The 16,952-nt window shown below is 37.4% G+C and overlaps 1 protein-coding gene across 1 annotated transcript in view; it reads left to right on the top strand.

Moving 5' to 3' along the window:
- DOK6 (docking protein 6) overlaps positions 1-16,639 on the top strand; it is a 238,320-nt gene extending 221,681 nt beyond the window's left edge. The window contains exon 8 of the mRNA XM_071737070.1: positions 16,282-16,639. Within this exon, the coding sequence (XP_071593171.1) occupies positions 16,282-16,421 (140 nt within the window). The 3' untranslated portion in view covers positions 16,422-16,639. The remainder of the gene's footprint in view (positions 1-16,281) is intronic.
- Positions 16,640-16,952: the final 313 nt, after the last annotated feature.

Here is a 16,952-nt window from a genome sequence, read left to right as displayed (position 1 = left end):
AATTCTCTTCATTTCCTTTAGTAATATTTACTATCTGTCCTTTTTTTATCAAGTCCTCTTTTAAAGGTACGGGTGCTTGTGGAACACAGAGAGTAAGGGTAGATCCTGAGATGTAATCTGGATATATTAAATATAACATGAATAAAGCCTATGACAAAAAATGTGAATATTAAAAATCTACTGGAATATTTTAAAAGTCATGATATTAAATTATAAATTTTCTGCAGATCAGTCTGTAATGCATAATGGAAAATACTTCTGCATGGTGTAACTGATAAAGTTAAAACAAGTTAAGAAAATATGGTAATAGATGTATAATTCTTAGGAAAATTCAGTTATATATGAACATCTCATCAGAAATAGTTTTCTTTCTTCTATTACCTGACAATATTTGAATGATTTGGGAATATTGGCAGGGGATGCAAAACAATATTTTTGGTTTAATATTAAAAATATTATTTCTCCAACATTTAAAATCAACTATGTCTGGTTTGCTCATTTATCATTGATTGGTTTTTCAGAACAAAAGACAATTTCCATAGTGGGAGCTGTGTCTCATTTATCAGAGCAGATATTTATATATTGGAATTCTGTTGAAGAATTTAAAAGTTTTCTCAAAAATAAGCAAAGACATATGCATGCATGGCAAAAGGGGAAAAGTAACTCTATTTCATCCAAGCTCTGAGTATGTAAATATGTAAATAGCTTATCATCTAAAATGAACAGTACCTCAAATTATTTGTGAAAAGAGTAGCATGTGGAAATATTTTTGTTTTGTTTATTTACATTTTGTGAGGGGGTAAAAAACCAAACCAAAACCCCCCACCTTCCTAATTTAATGAATAGTACTAGACGTTTTATATAGTGGTAGTAGTTGGTTTAGTAGCAATCTAAACTTGAGAGAGACACAGGGAACAAGATTCAAATAAATACCTTTCTCCAGTAGTATTTGAAAGAATCATCACCAAGTCCCCCTGTTTTTTACATACACACATTTACTACCATTTGATTTAGAGACAAATCCTACTGCAATAGCTCCGCTTTCTAGTGAGGCAGCACCTAGATGCAGTAATTGAGGAAAATAAGAAGAGGTTCTGTTTCAGTAGTTGCACCATCTCACTGAGAAGGACTTGTACTCCATCCTTGTGCCTTACCACTGAGCATCAAGGATTAAAGCAGGTTACAGAATGATTACTGTTACTACAGAATAATAAAAAGAATGTCTTAGCCTCTGCATGTTGTTATAAGCAGAAAGGTTAGAAACCTGGAAACCTGCTAAACCTACTCAGACTACTCCACGGATGGGCTGAGCAAGAGACAGATCCTTAGTGGTTTGACAGTGCTCATAACTGGAAATTATTCTCACTGGTTGGATAGCTTCTAGTTGGCAAGTCCAATACATATATAAGGCTCTTTTGAGGAAAAAATAGAGCATTAAAAGAACTGAAAATGATGGATTTCGTGTGAAATCACGCAAGTGATTACAGTAGGTGTAAAGTCTCTGATCAAAGGGTGATACTCAATAAACCAAAAATCCTCTTATTTTGAGGAAGGGAAGAGTTGCTTTACTTCAGATAGTGCCTCTGTTCTTAAATTTCAATAATTCTATTTCCATCCTTTATTTACTTCAAATATTAAGATAATACCTCCTTTTCCTCTATCTTAGTTCTTGCAAAAGTGTTGTCCTCCAAGCACCTACAGCACATTTTTTTCTACTAATGACTCAAGTAGGCAAAAAGTAAAAACAAAAAACATGTACTGTATAGACTTTTCATTTCAAATTACATTCCTTTGCTATGGGGGGAAGGAAATTCAAGATATTGTGACACATCTCTGCTGCTTTTTCAAGGCAAATAATTTTTAAATAAAGAAGAAGAATAAGAGCTAGCTGGTAGAAGCAGTAACACTACATTTTACAATGTTGTCCTTGCTGCTACTCTTTCCTTGTTTTTCTCTTAAATTAACAATTTATTAGTGATAGGCTTATTTTGTAAGGCATCATGCCAGTCCAGTTTTCTGAATTGTTGCTACTCAGACGTTCTACCAAAGACTTAGAAATTGCACCTCTTCTTTCTCATTGCCTCTACTGAAATCCCTGGTTATCTTCTAAAACACACATTTATTGGAGCAAAGCATATGGCTTGAAAGCCTTCAGCAGCAGGTCTGAATGTCTTCTAAAATTGAGATAGCTCCCCAGTTGTATTTTAAATTCTGTTCCTGATTATCCTCTAAAGCAAATGGACAGGACAGATTCTCCAGCCCAGAAAAGTTCCTTTTTTAGCATATGGTTGTTCTCATGAAGTTCTTTCAAAAATCATAGATGTTTGTTTAATTTTGTTTTGCCTTTCAAAGTGAATTTATAAAGCTAAGGATTGTTATGCTGAGTATTCACTGGCTGACATATTGAGCTGGCACATCTGTTTCTGAGCTATTTTAAAGCCTTCTATACCCTTTCCTCTGTTTTATTTAATATTCATCATAAATAAAAAACTAGAATTAACTATTACCTATATTCCATTCTCACATTTATGAAGAAAATATAAAATCTTAAAAGAATGCAAAGAGCTTATCTTGTAAGAGATGTCTCAAAAAAAGATACAAAATTCCTTCCTCTATGCCTTAGTAGTGTTCCTGTCTGCAGCTGCAACAGTAGATTAAAAAAATTATTTTAACTGCAAGTTTATATCTATAGGATATAAATACAGTGATTTTATAACACAGAATCAGTGTCCTGAGTGATCAGGATCACATAATTATCACTGGTGTGAGCTATTAATATTAAAGATTTTAGTTCTTCTTTTGTTATAAATTATTCGTATTTTATTTCAGTAGTATACCTGTTCAATGAGAGTTATCTCACACCTCAGTTTCAGGACTCTGATAAGAGCTCCTCAGTAGTGTTTTATTGTTTAAAAGTAATGAGCACAAGTCCTCAAAATTACTGGGGTTTAGTTATTATTTCTCCAGGGAGGAGGAAGCTATAAAGACATAAGCTGAAAATAACTGGAAAAAGTTATTTGCTTCCCTCTTTATTTTATGAAATTGCTTTTTTAGGTATTTGTAGTAATTTTTCCCCTTAAAATTACCCTTAGCATGCTCTTAAAGTAGACGATATATATGTTTAATTTACTTTGGCTTTATATTTGAACCTGGAGCCCAGTACTTTGTACAGCACTGTTTTCAACCTGACATTTTGCCTTAATGTAGAAATACGTCATTGTGTTTCATTAGATACAACATATCTAGAGTCACTTCTGCTAAAGTTGTACTTTAAATTGCTTTTAAATCACAGCTAACATCCATCTTCTTACATTCCCTTTTTTGTCCTGCCTAAAAGCTACTTGTTTTCTGTTATTTCCCTCCTTTTAGACTTCTAGAACTGTACTGATAAACCTGCAAATTTCCGTGCAAGTTAATAATTTTTCCAGTGTTCTTCAAGAAGTAGTCCTGTAACTCAAGAATAGCATCTCATATTGTATTCTTATACATTACAGACTGTCTTGGGATATTAGGCATTGGGAGTAGAAATAGCACAAAAAGAGGCAAATTGCACTGGCAGGTGGCAAAGCTGATTGCAGTCTCTTTTGTGTCCCACTGTATTCTGAGCAGCAAAGCTGAAAATTACTGGAGTACTGAGTGGTCTAACCATACACAAGAAATTCCCCAGATTTCATTCAGAAATTATTAAGTGGGTCCTTTATGTTACTTTTCTTTCCCTTCTACTGCTGAGGGCTTCATGCCATCCATCTAGCTTTTAGCTAAACTGCTACCCAAACCCAGTATCTTTAATATTCAACCATCCTGTAAGCCTCATCTTTGTTAAACTTGTCATCTGTTACCTGTATACTATGACTACAGACACTCATAATGAATTTAATAGCTCTTTTAGAGTTAGATTTTACAGCTCTTTTCCAGTTAAAGCCAATACCAAAATCACCATCAGGGAAACGCCTTTATTTAATGTGAGACACTTTTTTCTCCAAATGTCTGTATGAAGTGCAATTACTCAGTATATAGCATGTTCTGAATTCTGTTGCCTTGTTCTATAAGCACTTGGTTTTCATTCCCTGGTTTGCTTTAGTTACACTTAATAGGCAGTGAGAGAGGGCAGAATGAATGTCACTTAAGAGCTGGTAGTTCTCTACCCAGTCCTGATTCAGCAGATGGGCCACTTGATTTGCCAGAATGGGCTGGGGTTTGTTAGGATTCTCTTCCTAGCAGATGGGCTTAAGGAAAGCTGCTGAAGGGACTGCTGATATGCTGCTTTTACAGCTTCTGAGATTTGAGTGGCCACAAAAGGAATATCAGCAAAAAAACCTAAACAAAACCCTCAGTGAAGTGAGGAACAGAAAAGGCAAAACATGGAAAGCATGGGACAGGATATTCAGAGTTTGAATAGTAAATTTCCATAGAGGAGACATGTGGGTGGTAATTTCCAGTGTATCTTATTATTATTGTTGGGTTTTATATCTTTTTATTTATTTCCCCACTTATTTGAGTGAAGAAAGGTATTTGTGCTTAACCTGTTTCTTATGTAATCCAGAAGAGTAAAGAAAAAGGGATTCTTCCCATCTTCAGGCACAGGCAGTTCAAGCATTTGGCACACCTTTCCAAGATTTACCTCTATGCATTTCCTCTAGTTTTACACAAGTCTGAGGCAAAATGGCACAGCTTGGTTCACACTGAATCATAGTGAATTCCCTTTCAGGGAAAAAAAAGGCAAAATAACATTATTTGCATCCCTCGGTGAATTATAGCCATTGTTTTTTTATTTCCTGGTGGGTAATTGAAGACTTCTACAGCTAGAAGAAATTATTTACAGAATCATGCAAAATAGATTAACTTTCCTGAGTGCTTCATTGCAATGCTTTATTCCAATTAAACGTATATAATCTAAAATCAATGAACTTCTTTATTTTAGACAATAAATTACAGAGGAAAATAATTTGTTTACCCTCTGTGAACTGCCTCATCTCCATATATTTTATGTATGTCATCCTTGCAAGGCAAAAAGAACTCAAAGTTCTATTATGCTCAATACAGACATAAACCTTTCCCTTGTTCCCAGCACCTTTGGTGGCTGCTCAGAAACAAAGCTTTGGGAAAGAACCTTGGAACTTTCCTGATGGGTTAGACCTATGTCCATCTGCTGAATTGTTCTGCCACTTGCAATGGCTTCAACCAAATGCCTCAGAAGAATGCATAGAAAGGTGCAGGAGATCTTGTGCCTGTCCCCAGAATTATTTTTATATAGTTTCCCAATAGAGAATTTCTTAAACTCAAAATTTAATTTCCAGTTCATATCAATGTGTGTCACTATTATCTCCAGAGAATACTTAGCTAACTAAAGAGTAGAAAGGGGAGTGATTAATTGCCACAACTAAACTTGAAAAAATATAGTGCAATCTTTATTTCTAGAAAAAAAACAAACTAATTCTCAGTCTTGACACCGAGCAGAGCATGGAGATGGAAAGATCTCCAGTTAAATAACACTGGCTGGAATTGGTCACTGTTCCCATGTCAATAATTAGCATTAAGCCTGTTGAGCTACCTTAGGATGTAGCTCTCTCAAGTTACATCAGTTTTACCATACAGATTCAAATTCTGCTATTAACAATTAATTGTTATACTATGTAACTTGTCTTTGTGGTTTGAGCCTAGAGATATTTTAAACAGAGAATAGTTTTTTATATATTTTTTGATGAATCTTGCCTGAGTTATCCTGAATAATGTGAGAAATCTGAATTGTAAAAAATAAAGGAAGCAAAGTTGTTTTTCAGTAAGTCAGCTAGAGACAGATGGAATAATGTTTTAGAAATATCCAAAATATGAACAAAATTTTTAGAAATATTAAAAGTACTAGTTACTTCTAGTCAATCTCTTCAATCTCAGCTTAAGTTTCAACTCTAAAATATTAAACAATATTAAGCATTGGTAAATACTAGATTACAATAGCATATTGGTAGTCTTCAAAATTCCCTACTGGAAAATCAACTATTACTTTTTCTGGCAGAGCTTTACAACTTCATCTTAAAAACAGATATTAAACACATACCTATACTATCATTTAAGCTGAAACATGTTTATGTATGTATAAGTTTATTTGGTTTATTGCTCCTTTTCAAAACTTTGCTGGTTTTTGACTTCAGAAGTGCATTTTTTGTCTGCAAAGGAAAGAGAGAAAATGAGAGAGAGTTTTTAACACACTTTTCCTATAATTCCACCACGAGAGAAAACTGTGTGATACTTTTCTAACTTTGTAATTAGCTATTATCATGATTTCACTGGATTGATTTCACCAGTCTAAGAAGCATCTTTAATTTACACATATGTTTAATGACCGCATTAACAACCGTCTTTATTATTTTAGTGTGTTTTGTATTATTTTAGTGTAGTTTTGTCTTTATTATTTTAGTATTCCTAAATTTGTAGTTATAATTTTTCAGTAATTCAGTCTATCTTTTTAAATTGTTCTAAGCAGGTGTAGTGAAAGAAGTCTACTTTAAAGAAAGTCAAGAAACCTTAAATTTTAGATTAAATGTCTGAACTATGATGTCTTATTAATTAGGTTTAAGACAAGACTATCATTTCAAATTGTTGTAGTTTAAAAAAATTTTTTAAAAGGAAAAAATTCTGTCCTTTCCTCTTTAGAACTTCTGGAGAGGTGCCTTTTTGTCTTCAAGCATTTGACGAAGCTTCTTAATAATTGCCAGAGAGCTAATTATCAGCTGGTGCAAAATTTTCTCTTTTATATGGCATACTATTACTGTCTAGTTGTAGCTTGAAATAACAGTAAGGCCCTCTAAAGAATATTCCCAAGGACTGTTTCATAGTAGGTTATTTCATAGAAAGCTTAAATCTGAATAACAAATGGTTTCACAAATGCTTTCAGTGCATGGGTAAAAAAAAATAGAACAAATTTTGAAAGGTTCTAAAAACTGTTTCATCCCTGCATATATTAATGTAACATCTATTATCCTCTTTGAATTTTGTTCATTGGTGACAGGGAAAAAAATGATAGGACATCTTTAGTAGGTTGAAGTAAATCATTTCATTAAATTAGGGACCAAATTATTACCTCACATGAACCACTTTCCTCTTCCCCTTCACAGCAAATACACATAAGCAAGAATAATTCCCCATTTTACCCCATAAATACAGCATTCCTTGGATGAAAGATGTCTTCCAAAGCCCTGTCTTGAAAACACCTTACAGCTTGGATGTACAAGTTTAGAGCTTACAGTTTGAACATTTTGTCCTTCAACACTTATAGGGAAGCACAGTAATGGGGCAGCTCTGAGAGACCGAAGTATGTGATCAAAGGAGATTATGACTATTGCTGGTTTTGTGCACTCACAAAGCTGAAACAGGACTGAGGCTGTAATGCAACAATTTGCTGAGGATACCTAAAACACAGCTTAGTGTAAAGGGGGTGATGCAGTTACCCCTCACAACCATTTTCAACAGCCAGGCACTCCTGCCTTTTCTTTGAACACCCCAGATGTGGAGCACATCTGACTGCACAGTGAAAGCAAATCAGTCATAAAGCACGGTTTGGGTTTGGGTTTGCCTTTTTTGGTTGTTTGGTTGGTTTTGGTGAGGGTTAATTTGTCATATTTTATCTCCCTGTTGCCCTTTCTCTAAGGTGTGCAAAGAAAGTGCTAAAGGAAAGGCTCGGTTGTGTCACCACACACACCCTGAATGTGTTAGACTTTATAGTTCATCTGCTTAGTTTTCACATTATATGGTAACATTTCTTAAAATTAGTACGTATGGAATAGGTACCCATATGGAGTGGTATAAATCCTTTTTCCCCAGCTTTTTCTGCATCAAACAATGTAAACTCTAGCACCTGCCAATTTTTTTCTTTTTCATATTTTTTTCCAGTGCAAGCTGTATTTTATTGACATAAAAGTGTGGTGGAAAACATATTCCCTCCATCCTGCCAGACCAAATTCGCTGTCTGACTTCAGACCTCATGTGCTGAATTTCATTTTATGGCATATTTTTTTATAGGCCAGTTATAAATCTTTGTGAATGGAGTATTTATAACAAAAATACTACACAGCCAGGAAATAGCAGAATTATAACAGCAACAAGATTGATCAGTACTAATCAGTCAGCCTCCATTTTCAAAAGTAGTATACTGTCTCCACTTTATACAATTTTTGTCAATGTAGGTGGCTTTTTTCTTCATTTAGCTTTAGATACTCTACTAAGAAATTAGAAATTCACTATTTCATTTACATGAGGCCTGTATATTGTTTTGTGGAACGGTGTATCCAAGGGGAAACTTCAACAGGATTTGAAATGCAGTAAATATTAAGACTGAGGTATTCCATATCATCAAAGTGATATGCAATGCATACATTTGCATTTTTGCATTGTATTTTTTAATAAGATTCTTCATACTAATTCAGTAACAGGTTTATAGACTTATCTTTTTTAATAAGTTATCTAATAAGATCCATGGTTTGACTGGGCATTTATTTTGGCTGTGATAAAAATAGAAAAAAAAAAACACAACATTTTGAGGATGTGAATAGTGAATGGTGAGCTAACTTTGATAAACTAAGATGATAACATTCAGTACATAGCTACCTATTTTAAATTACTGTGGTAGATGTAATCTTCAATAATGTAAAAAAAAACTATATTAGAAATTTATGCACAGAGATCAACAGTTAGTTGACTCTCATAGTGACTTTCTGCTCTACGTAGGAGTCAAAAGACAGCAAATTGTCTAGCTTTATCTGTTTAAGTACAGCATAAAATCATTACTTGAGACAAAGGTTAACTAAATCTGCATATTTTTATCTGTTTTTCACATTTGCTACTTTCATTTCTTCATATGTATTCTTCCCACGTTTCAGTTTTCCAAGAAAAGGGTAATTTTTCAAGTGTTTCCTTTTGTTGGCTTGTTTAGTCCCCACAAGGCAAAGCTAAGCATAGTAAAATAATCCTTACTTGAGCTTTCCTTAGCTGTTTGCTCTTGCCCAAAAATTTGTTCTGTCTCACAGAGTAAAATGGCTGAAAATAAAGTATAAGATAAAAATAAGAAATAAATAATAAATAAAAATAAGTAAAATAAAGTATTGTATCTTGTGACAGAATACTTTGGGTTGGAAGATGGCTCTGGAATTACTTCATCCCTAGTGGCTGTTCAGTGCAGAGTTACAGTAGATCAGCATTCCTTGACAGATACTTTAAAATGGATAAACTAAAAATTTTAATTATCACTTCTGCAGAATCCGTGAAACCAAACTCAGAAACCCTTTTTTCTGAGAGTTTTAATTTGGAAAATTCTGTTTCTTTTCAAGCACAGTTGGACCTTAGTCTAATTTTCTGTTAAGTAGAACATGATTATTCCTCCTTCAGCTGTGTTGGCATAGTTAAGGAGCTGGACTCAGAACAAAGGGAAAGCAGAGGCTGGTTTCATATTGGAACATTAGTACAAGCATTAAAAGATACAAAGATTAAATGGATTAGGTTCTGTAAGGACCACTGTCTTTAGCTGCCTGTCGGCTCAGACCACAGAACAAAAAAAAATGCTACTCTGGTCAGCTACTTTCGTTCAATTAATCTCCGTGTAGTTCAGGCATGCAGGCATAGGATTCTTTATTAAAAATAGAGTAGCATATGTCCAAGAGATGTAATATTTAAATTAGATTACTTTTTCCAAATATGTGTTATATTTTGGCTGCAGGAATGCAGGCAGAAAGGGAAAAGACCAATAGGTAATACAAAATGTTAGCAAGGGACTTACTTTCTTTTCAGTCTTGTAGATGGAGGTGTTAGGTAGCAGGTGTTTATGTACATCCCTTCCCTTTATAAAACACACAGAGGTGTAGAAAGCTTGTACTAAGAATAAAAAGTTGTACTACTAGAAAAGATCCCCCATGAACAAAGATCAATCAGTTTAGAGTGGAGGATAAGGGACCAAGCTCTGTGATGTTGTCGACACACTGAAAGAAAGACAGGCAATCCAGAGGGACCTTGGCAGTCTTGAAAGGTGGGCCCGTGCCAAGCTCAAGAAGTTTAATAAGGCCAAGAGTGAAGTCCTGCACCTGGGTTGGGCAATCCCAAGAACAAATACAAGTTGGGTAAATAATGGATTGGGAGCAGTCCTGAGAAAAACAACCTAGGGGTGTTTGTTGATGAACCAGCAAGATGCAATGACATTCCAGAAAGCCAAACATATCCTGGGCTGCATCAAAAGAAACATGGTCAGGAGGATGAGGGAGGTGATTCTCCCCCTCTGTTCTGCTCTCATGAGACCCCATCTGGCATACTCTGCCTAGTTCTAGAGCCCCAACTCTGGAAGGACATGGAGCTTTTGGACTGAGTCCAGAGGGAGAGCCACAATGGTCAGTGGACTGGAGCAATTCTCCTGTGGCTGAGAGAGTTGGGGTTGTTCAGCCTGGAGAAGAGAAGGCTCCAGGGAGACCTTCTGGCAGCTTTCCAGTACCTAGAGGGGGTTTGTAAGCAAGCTGGAGAGGGACCTTTACAAGTGGCTGGAGCAATAGGACAAGGGATAAAGGGTTTAAAGTGGAAGAAGTTAGACATTTAGGTTAGACATTAGGAAAGACTTTTTGACTGTTAGGGTGGTGAGCTACTGGGAAGGGGCTATCCAAGGACTTCCCCATTCCTGGAAGCATTCAAGGACAGTTTGGGTGGATCTTTGAGCAACCTGGTCTAGGGGGAGGTGTCCTAACCATGCGGGGGTTGGAACTGGATGGTCTTTAAGGTCCCTTCTAACCCAAACCATTCTATGATTCTGTGATTCATCTTTGGAAAAGATGTAGTCAGCATTGTTCTGTTTCTACCACAGGAGCTGCATGAGCTTCTGATAGCTTGAACGGGTAATATAGTTTCAATTTAATAGGAGAGCAAGTATTTAAAAACACTCTCTGGAATCACATAGCTAGAATTACGCAAACCTGACCTTTAGTCAATAAATTAGTTTTAGCTATGTGATTCAAGATACTTGTTTAAAATATTTGCTACTTAAACTATTTTATTGGAAAATTGTCTCAAAATTGTGTTTCCTGATGTTAATTTTCCCTTCGGAAAAATAATACTTGATGCAATTAAATCTAAAATGATTATAGGAACAAATAAAAGTTGTACCCTAGCTGTTCTCCCTGGGGTTTTAATTCCCACTGTAGTTAAGCTCAGGAAAAAAATGTATTTCTTTATTTGGAACTGACACAGGCCCACAGTTTCAATAAGTATATGGAAATCAATATACTGTAATGTAGTTCATGGTATTTTTCAGTTTCCATCTGCTCGCTTCCACTGCATCTCTTTGTGAATGACAGCATAATAACTGCTTTACCAGTTAATGCCCTTCCAATCCAACTGCAAAATAGATGTTTTGCTTTGTAGCAGTTTGTCCTGCTATGAAACTTTGCTTTAGTTACTCCAATCATCTAACAGCAAAAAAAGGAAAAGCTGCTTTGTCATGAACAGCTCAATAGAAGACCCTGTATATTGAGTATAGAGAGTTGGCAGAATTTTAACCAGTATCAATTTATAAATAGGATAACAGCAATCATTTATTTTCTTTCTTAAATGAAAGTATCCTTTTTGATGCAATAATAGCCACTTAACTGATTTGAGATTGTGTAGGGTTTTTTTGAGGAACATTTTCTTTATCCAGAATAAAATATGAAGTCTCTTTCTTTGCAACAAAAGCTCTTCGAGGATAAAAACCTCCATCTGAAAGAAGCAGTCATAATAATTTAGATTCTTTCAGTGTTTCATTTTCCCTACTGGGCTTTCTGTACATAGCTACAGTGCATTTCCCATTTTGTCCTGTGTCTTAGCAAAAATGCTGCAAAGAAAGAATATTAGAGGTTGAAGCATCTGAAGACATGCTCCTCTACCAAAATCATATCCTCAGTACAATCTGTGGGCCCCCTCTGGCATAAATATGAGCTTTCATTGCTGTTGGGAAAGACCTTGGAGGACATAAATCTAGATTAAAGGCTGGTACTAGCTTTGTGAACTTTTCTGGCTGAAAGGCAGTGTTTATTATCCAGTGAGAACTGCGTGAGGAAGCAACACACAAATACCTCCTTTCTACTAACATTTCACTCCTCAAACATCTGTTAACTGAGATTTTTCCACGTCTTTGCACTTTCCTTTAGAGAGAAAACCTTATCGTCTCTCTTCCACTGATTACCAGACTGTTCTTTTTATGGTGAACAGAATTTTCCAATTAATATTTCTAAAAGGATTGCTTTACAATGCAACTAGTGATTAACTGTATTTGGTCTTAGATTTCACTGACTGATTCACAGAAATTAATTCGGTAACATCTTTTGGTTTTCTACAACATTTATATAAATATCTACAGCAATCACAGAGCTCTTTTCCTCATGAAATGTCAGAGGACTCCCAAGTACAAATATACAAAATATAATACTAATAAAGATATCCAATTGGCTTAAATCTAATAATCATAATCTTGGGAATGGAAATGCCAAATTTTATTTTCAAAAATAAATTTTATTATTGCTACCTAGAAAAGTAAAACCTCATTAGAAGAACATTGTTTTGTTTGTAAAGTCATCTGTTCAGAGGCTGCAAAATCCCAGATGAAAGCTTGCTGTGCAGCTGCAAAAGTCTGCCTCTTTATTTTCCCTAATGACTGTCTAATATGAGGTACATAAAAGGCCTCCAACAGAAGCTGAAACACTGGAGTCTCTGGTTCTATTAATTTTTAAATCATTGTACTGCAAAAATATACACTTCTATATGGTAGATCTTCTAATAGCAGAGCTTAGTCACAGAGTTTCGGAAGTGGCCCAGCATCAGAGAAGTGAGCAGAATGACAGAATCACAGAATGATTTAGGTTGGAAGAGACCTTCAAGATCACCCAGTTCAACCTCTGACTAACACCACAGTCAACTACTAAACCATGTCCTTAAAGACCAGGTGAAAATGCCTTTTAAATGCCTCCAGGGATGGTGACTCCACCACTGTCCTGGTCAGGCCATTTCAGTGCCTGACAACCCTCTCAGTGAAAAAATATTTCCTAACATCCAGCCTAGACCTCCCCTGGCCCAGCTTCCATTCATTCCCTCTGGTCCTTTCACAGTTTACTAAAGAGAAGAAGCTTTTTCCCTCCTCACTTCAGCCTCCCTTGAGGTGGTTGAAGAGAGCAGTGGGAGTCTCAGGAGAGAGTAGTCCAGTGGTGGACCTGCATTTGGTTGCATATAACTCACAGATCATTGTTTCCTAAACAAACTACCTGGTACCAAGACAAAGCTGAGAAAAAGCCTTGACACCTCTTACCCTTGACTGCTTGTTCCTGCTCCTCAGCCAGTACAACAAGTTGTAAGTCTCTTGCAGAGCAGATGACCGAAGCGCTTCAGTCTTCAGAGCAAACTTTAAGTTGCAGAGGCACAACTGAGGGGCAGTGAACAGCAGTATGCAGAAAAGGAGAAAAATCAGCTGATTTTTGCATTACAGAAAGTGTAATTTCAAACCTTACCCACAGGCAGAGAGGAATTTTAGCGTAGGATGAGCTCTAACCAAAGAACATCAGATCACAGAGTCCCTTGAATTCTTGTGTTGGAGAAGAAACATGTAACCTTTTTTTCATTTAGAAAAGAAAAGTTTTGGCACCTGCCTTGTGGTTAACAGTTTGAATTTTTAATTCAAAATAGAAAGAAGCCTCTTCCAATAAGCAGCTGCAAAGGAGCTTTAAAAGCTTTTTTTTTCTTTTTTTCTTTTCATTTAGCTGAGTAGTGCAAGTTTTCTTTTGGAAGTTGTGATTGATCTGCTTGTATGTACATCAGTCACCACTGTTACTAGGAAACCATTGGGTTTTTCCTCCAAAGAATTGTTATAAATAAGCACCATGTCATGAAATAAGGTCCTTGTGTATACTGCCTCCGCTTCCAACATAATTAAGATCAGGAAAAATCTAATTTTGGTGTAATTTTCCAGGTTACATTAAATTATCTTGATGAATCATTCATACCTAATTGCTTTGGACTGCAGTTTCATTGAATTCTATGATCCTGAGAGTAAATTTAAATAAAGGATGTAGTTGGCTTAATGATAGCTTTCCAAGGTCTTGTCCTAGAACAGGTTAAAAAAAATAAAATAAAAAAATAAAAATTCACACGTAAACCACAGGAAAAAAACTCCCCCAATTTTACTGGTGCCTTCATGCCAGAAAGTGTGTGTTAATCAAATTCCTTTTATGCTGACTTCAGAAGAACTGTAGAGACAAGTTAGTTTTGTATTCTTGAAAACAGCTGTGGTATTTAAGAGCTGCAAAATTCACAAGCATCATTCATCTTCTTCTCTCCTAACATTTTAAGACCCAAATATAACACAAAAAATACTACTGGAGCAGGATGCTTAGAAAGTTTGGGACCTAAATTCTTTACTGCTATTTTTTTTTCCTGTATCTTTACTTTCAAAATCTTTACTGATGATCTAAAGCAAAACTGGAGACAGTGCAGTACACAAGGTGGATCAGCTATATAAGTAATAACATAAAATATTATTCTATTTAGTAGAAATGCATATAAAAGAATCTATCGTCATTTAGAATTTCTAGTACATGATACCCCAAAGTTTTAAAAGGCTCAACAAAAACTTAAATTTCAGAAAAGTAATACTTAGAGGTCTTAACCCAACTTTGAATTTTTGGACTATTTCATTATTTATTATTTCATCATTATTTCATTATATTATTCATTATAAGCCTTTATTTATTTATTTATTTTAATATGATAACATAGTTAACTGTTTTTTTAAGAAAATCGTGACTTGAAACTAAGCATATCATAGAGTGGATAGGCAAATAACTGAGATACTGGATCAGTCCATAGGAGTCATGTTCTGAGTTTGGTTACTTTACATTTTCTGGTTACTACACTTGGGCCATGCAGCACTACAGACTGGGGAAAGAGCAGTGGGAGAGTGGCCCAGCAGAGAGGGACCTGGGAGTATTGGTTGGCAACCGGTTGAGCATGAGCCAGCAGTGTGCCCAGGTGGCCCAGAAAGCCAAAGGCATCCTGGCCTGTATCAGGAACAGTGTGGCCAACAGGACTGGGGATGTAATTCTGCCCTTACTCAGCTCTGGTGAGGCTTCACCTCAGGTACTGTGTCCAGTTCTGTGCCCCTCACTTCAAGAAGGACACTGAGGTGCTGGAGCGGGTCCAGAGGAGAGCGACGAGGCTGTGAATGACTTTGGGGAAAGTCATAAGGAGAGGCTGAGGGAGCTGGAGTTGCTTAGCATGGAGAAGACTCAGGGGGGACCTTATCACTCTCTGCCTGAAGGGAGGTTGTAGTCAGGTGGGGGTCAGGCTCTTCTCCCAGGCAGTGAGTGACAGGAGGAGAGGGCATGGCCTGAAGCTGCACCAGGGGAGGTTTAGGTTGGATATCAGGAGGCACGTCCCCATGGAGAGGGTGATCAGACATTGGAATGGACTGCCCAGGAAACTGGAAGAGTCACCCTCCCTGGAGTTGTGTAATCAAAGGCTGGATGTGGCATTTAGTGCCGTCATCTAGCCATGTGGTGGTGTTAGGACTTGATAATCTCTGAGGTGTTTTCCAGGCTCAATAATTCTGTGATTCTGTGATTGGCTTTTTAATGGTTTTTCGTATATGCTTTACCATCTCGCTGACTGCGAGTGAACAAGCCATGTTTATATGAGATTCACAAGCCTGTTTGAGGAAGGATCTTGCACATCCTATTCCCAAGCAGTATTCTGCCCCGTGGCTATACCCCACCTTTTGAAGTTACAATGATGCTGTGTTTACCTGACAAACTGGCTTCCTATTCAAATGGCAGTGAGTACCTGAAGCTGCTGTTTGTGTGACAGATCCCTTTGAAACTGCTGACATTATTTCCACCTCTGAAGCAGCACTTGAGATAACTAAGAGGTGCGTTAGTTCTTCATCAGCTCTAACTAACAAATATGATGGGGATTAGAGTAGGAAACATATGAATGTGATATTCTGCAATTTAAACGCACAAACAAACATTCTGCCTCTAAATTGCACATGTGTTTTGTCCAGGATCTTCTGCCTCAGCTGAGCGTTGGTCACCTGCCTTCAGATGCAAGCAAAACACTCCTCTGCAGCCCCAGAAAAGCCCCACGTGCCATCCTTGTTTTCCGCTCATCCTGGCAGTACATCCACCTGTCCAAGTCCGCATCCCCAGCAAAAGACTTCAGTTACGTTAAGATTGAATTAAAACCCAGTTACATCTTTCGTGTCCATGTTTCTCCCCCCCCTTCCCTCTTCTGCAGGTCACAGTCTCGGCTCAGCAAAGGTGTCCCGGGCACAGACGTTCCCCAGCTACCCCTCGGAGCAGGGTGAGGAGCACCAGCAGTCCCTCTCGCTGGCCAGCAGCTACACCTTCAGCTATGGCTCGGGCCTGGTGCAATGACGGCCGGGTGCAGCCATCCGAGAGAGACAGTCAAGCCTGGAGCCTGACACCAGGGCCAGGGAGCCACCAGCCCCCTCCGCACCCGCCATTTGCCGTGAAAACCGATGCCTACCAGCTCCAGCCGGGTCACCGCCAAGGCGGGAACCTGGGGAGGCGGCTTCCCTGAAGCAGAGGCTAAGTCTTTATTTATTTATTTTGCTGTTCTTTTTTTCTTTTTTTTTTTTTTTTTGTCGATAACGTTCAGAAAGCAGGGGGGCGGGTGGGGAGGGAGGGGGATGTGTTCGCGTTGTGAGAAAGTGGTGGGGGAAAAAAAACAAACTTAAAACTGTGTTGGTGTGAAGGTTTCTGCATGACCGGAGGAGGCCCGTCAGTTCTGGGGCTCTGTCACAATGGTGCATTTGACATCTGGGCCTTCCTGCCTGCCTCCACCCAGCAGGCTGGCCCGTCTTCACCTGTAAAGTTTTTAGGTCTTTGCCTGCCGATTCCCGCCAGAGTCGCTGAAACGTCACCCGCTCGAGACGCAGCGTCAGC

Source organism: Heliangelus exortis, chromosome 2 (assembly GCF_036169615.1).
Source record: "Heliangelus exortis chromosome 2, bHelExo1.hap1, whole genome shotgun sequence".
NCBI lineage: Eukaryota > Metazoa > Chordata > Aves > Apodiformes > Trochilidae > Heliangelus > Heliangelus exortis.
Note: the sequence above shows the minus strand (reverse complement) of the source record. Positions and strands in the feature narration are given on the sequence as shown.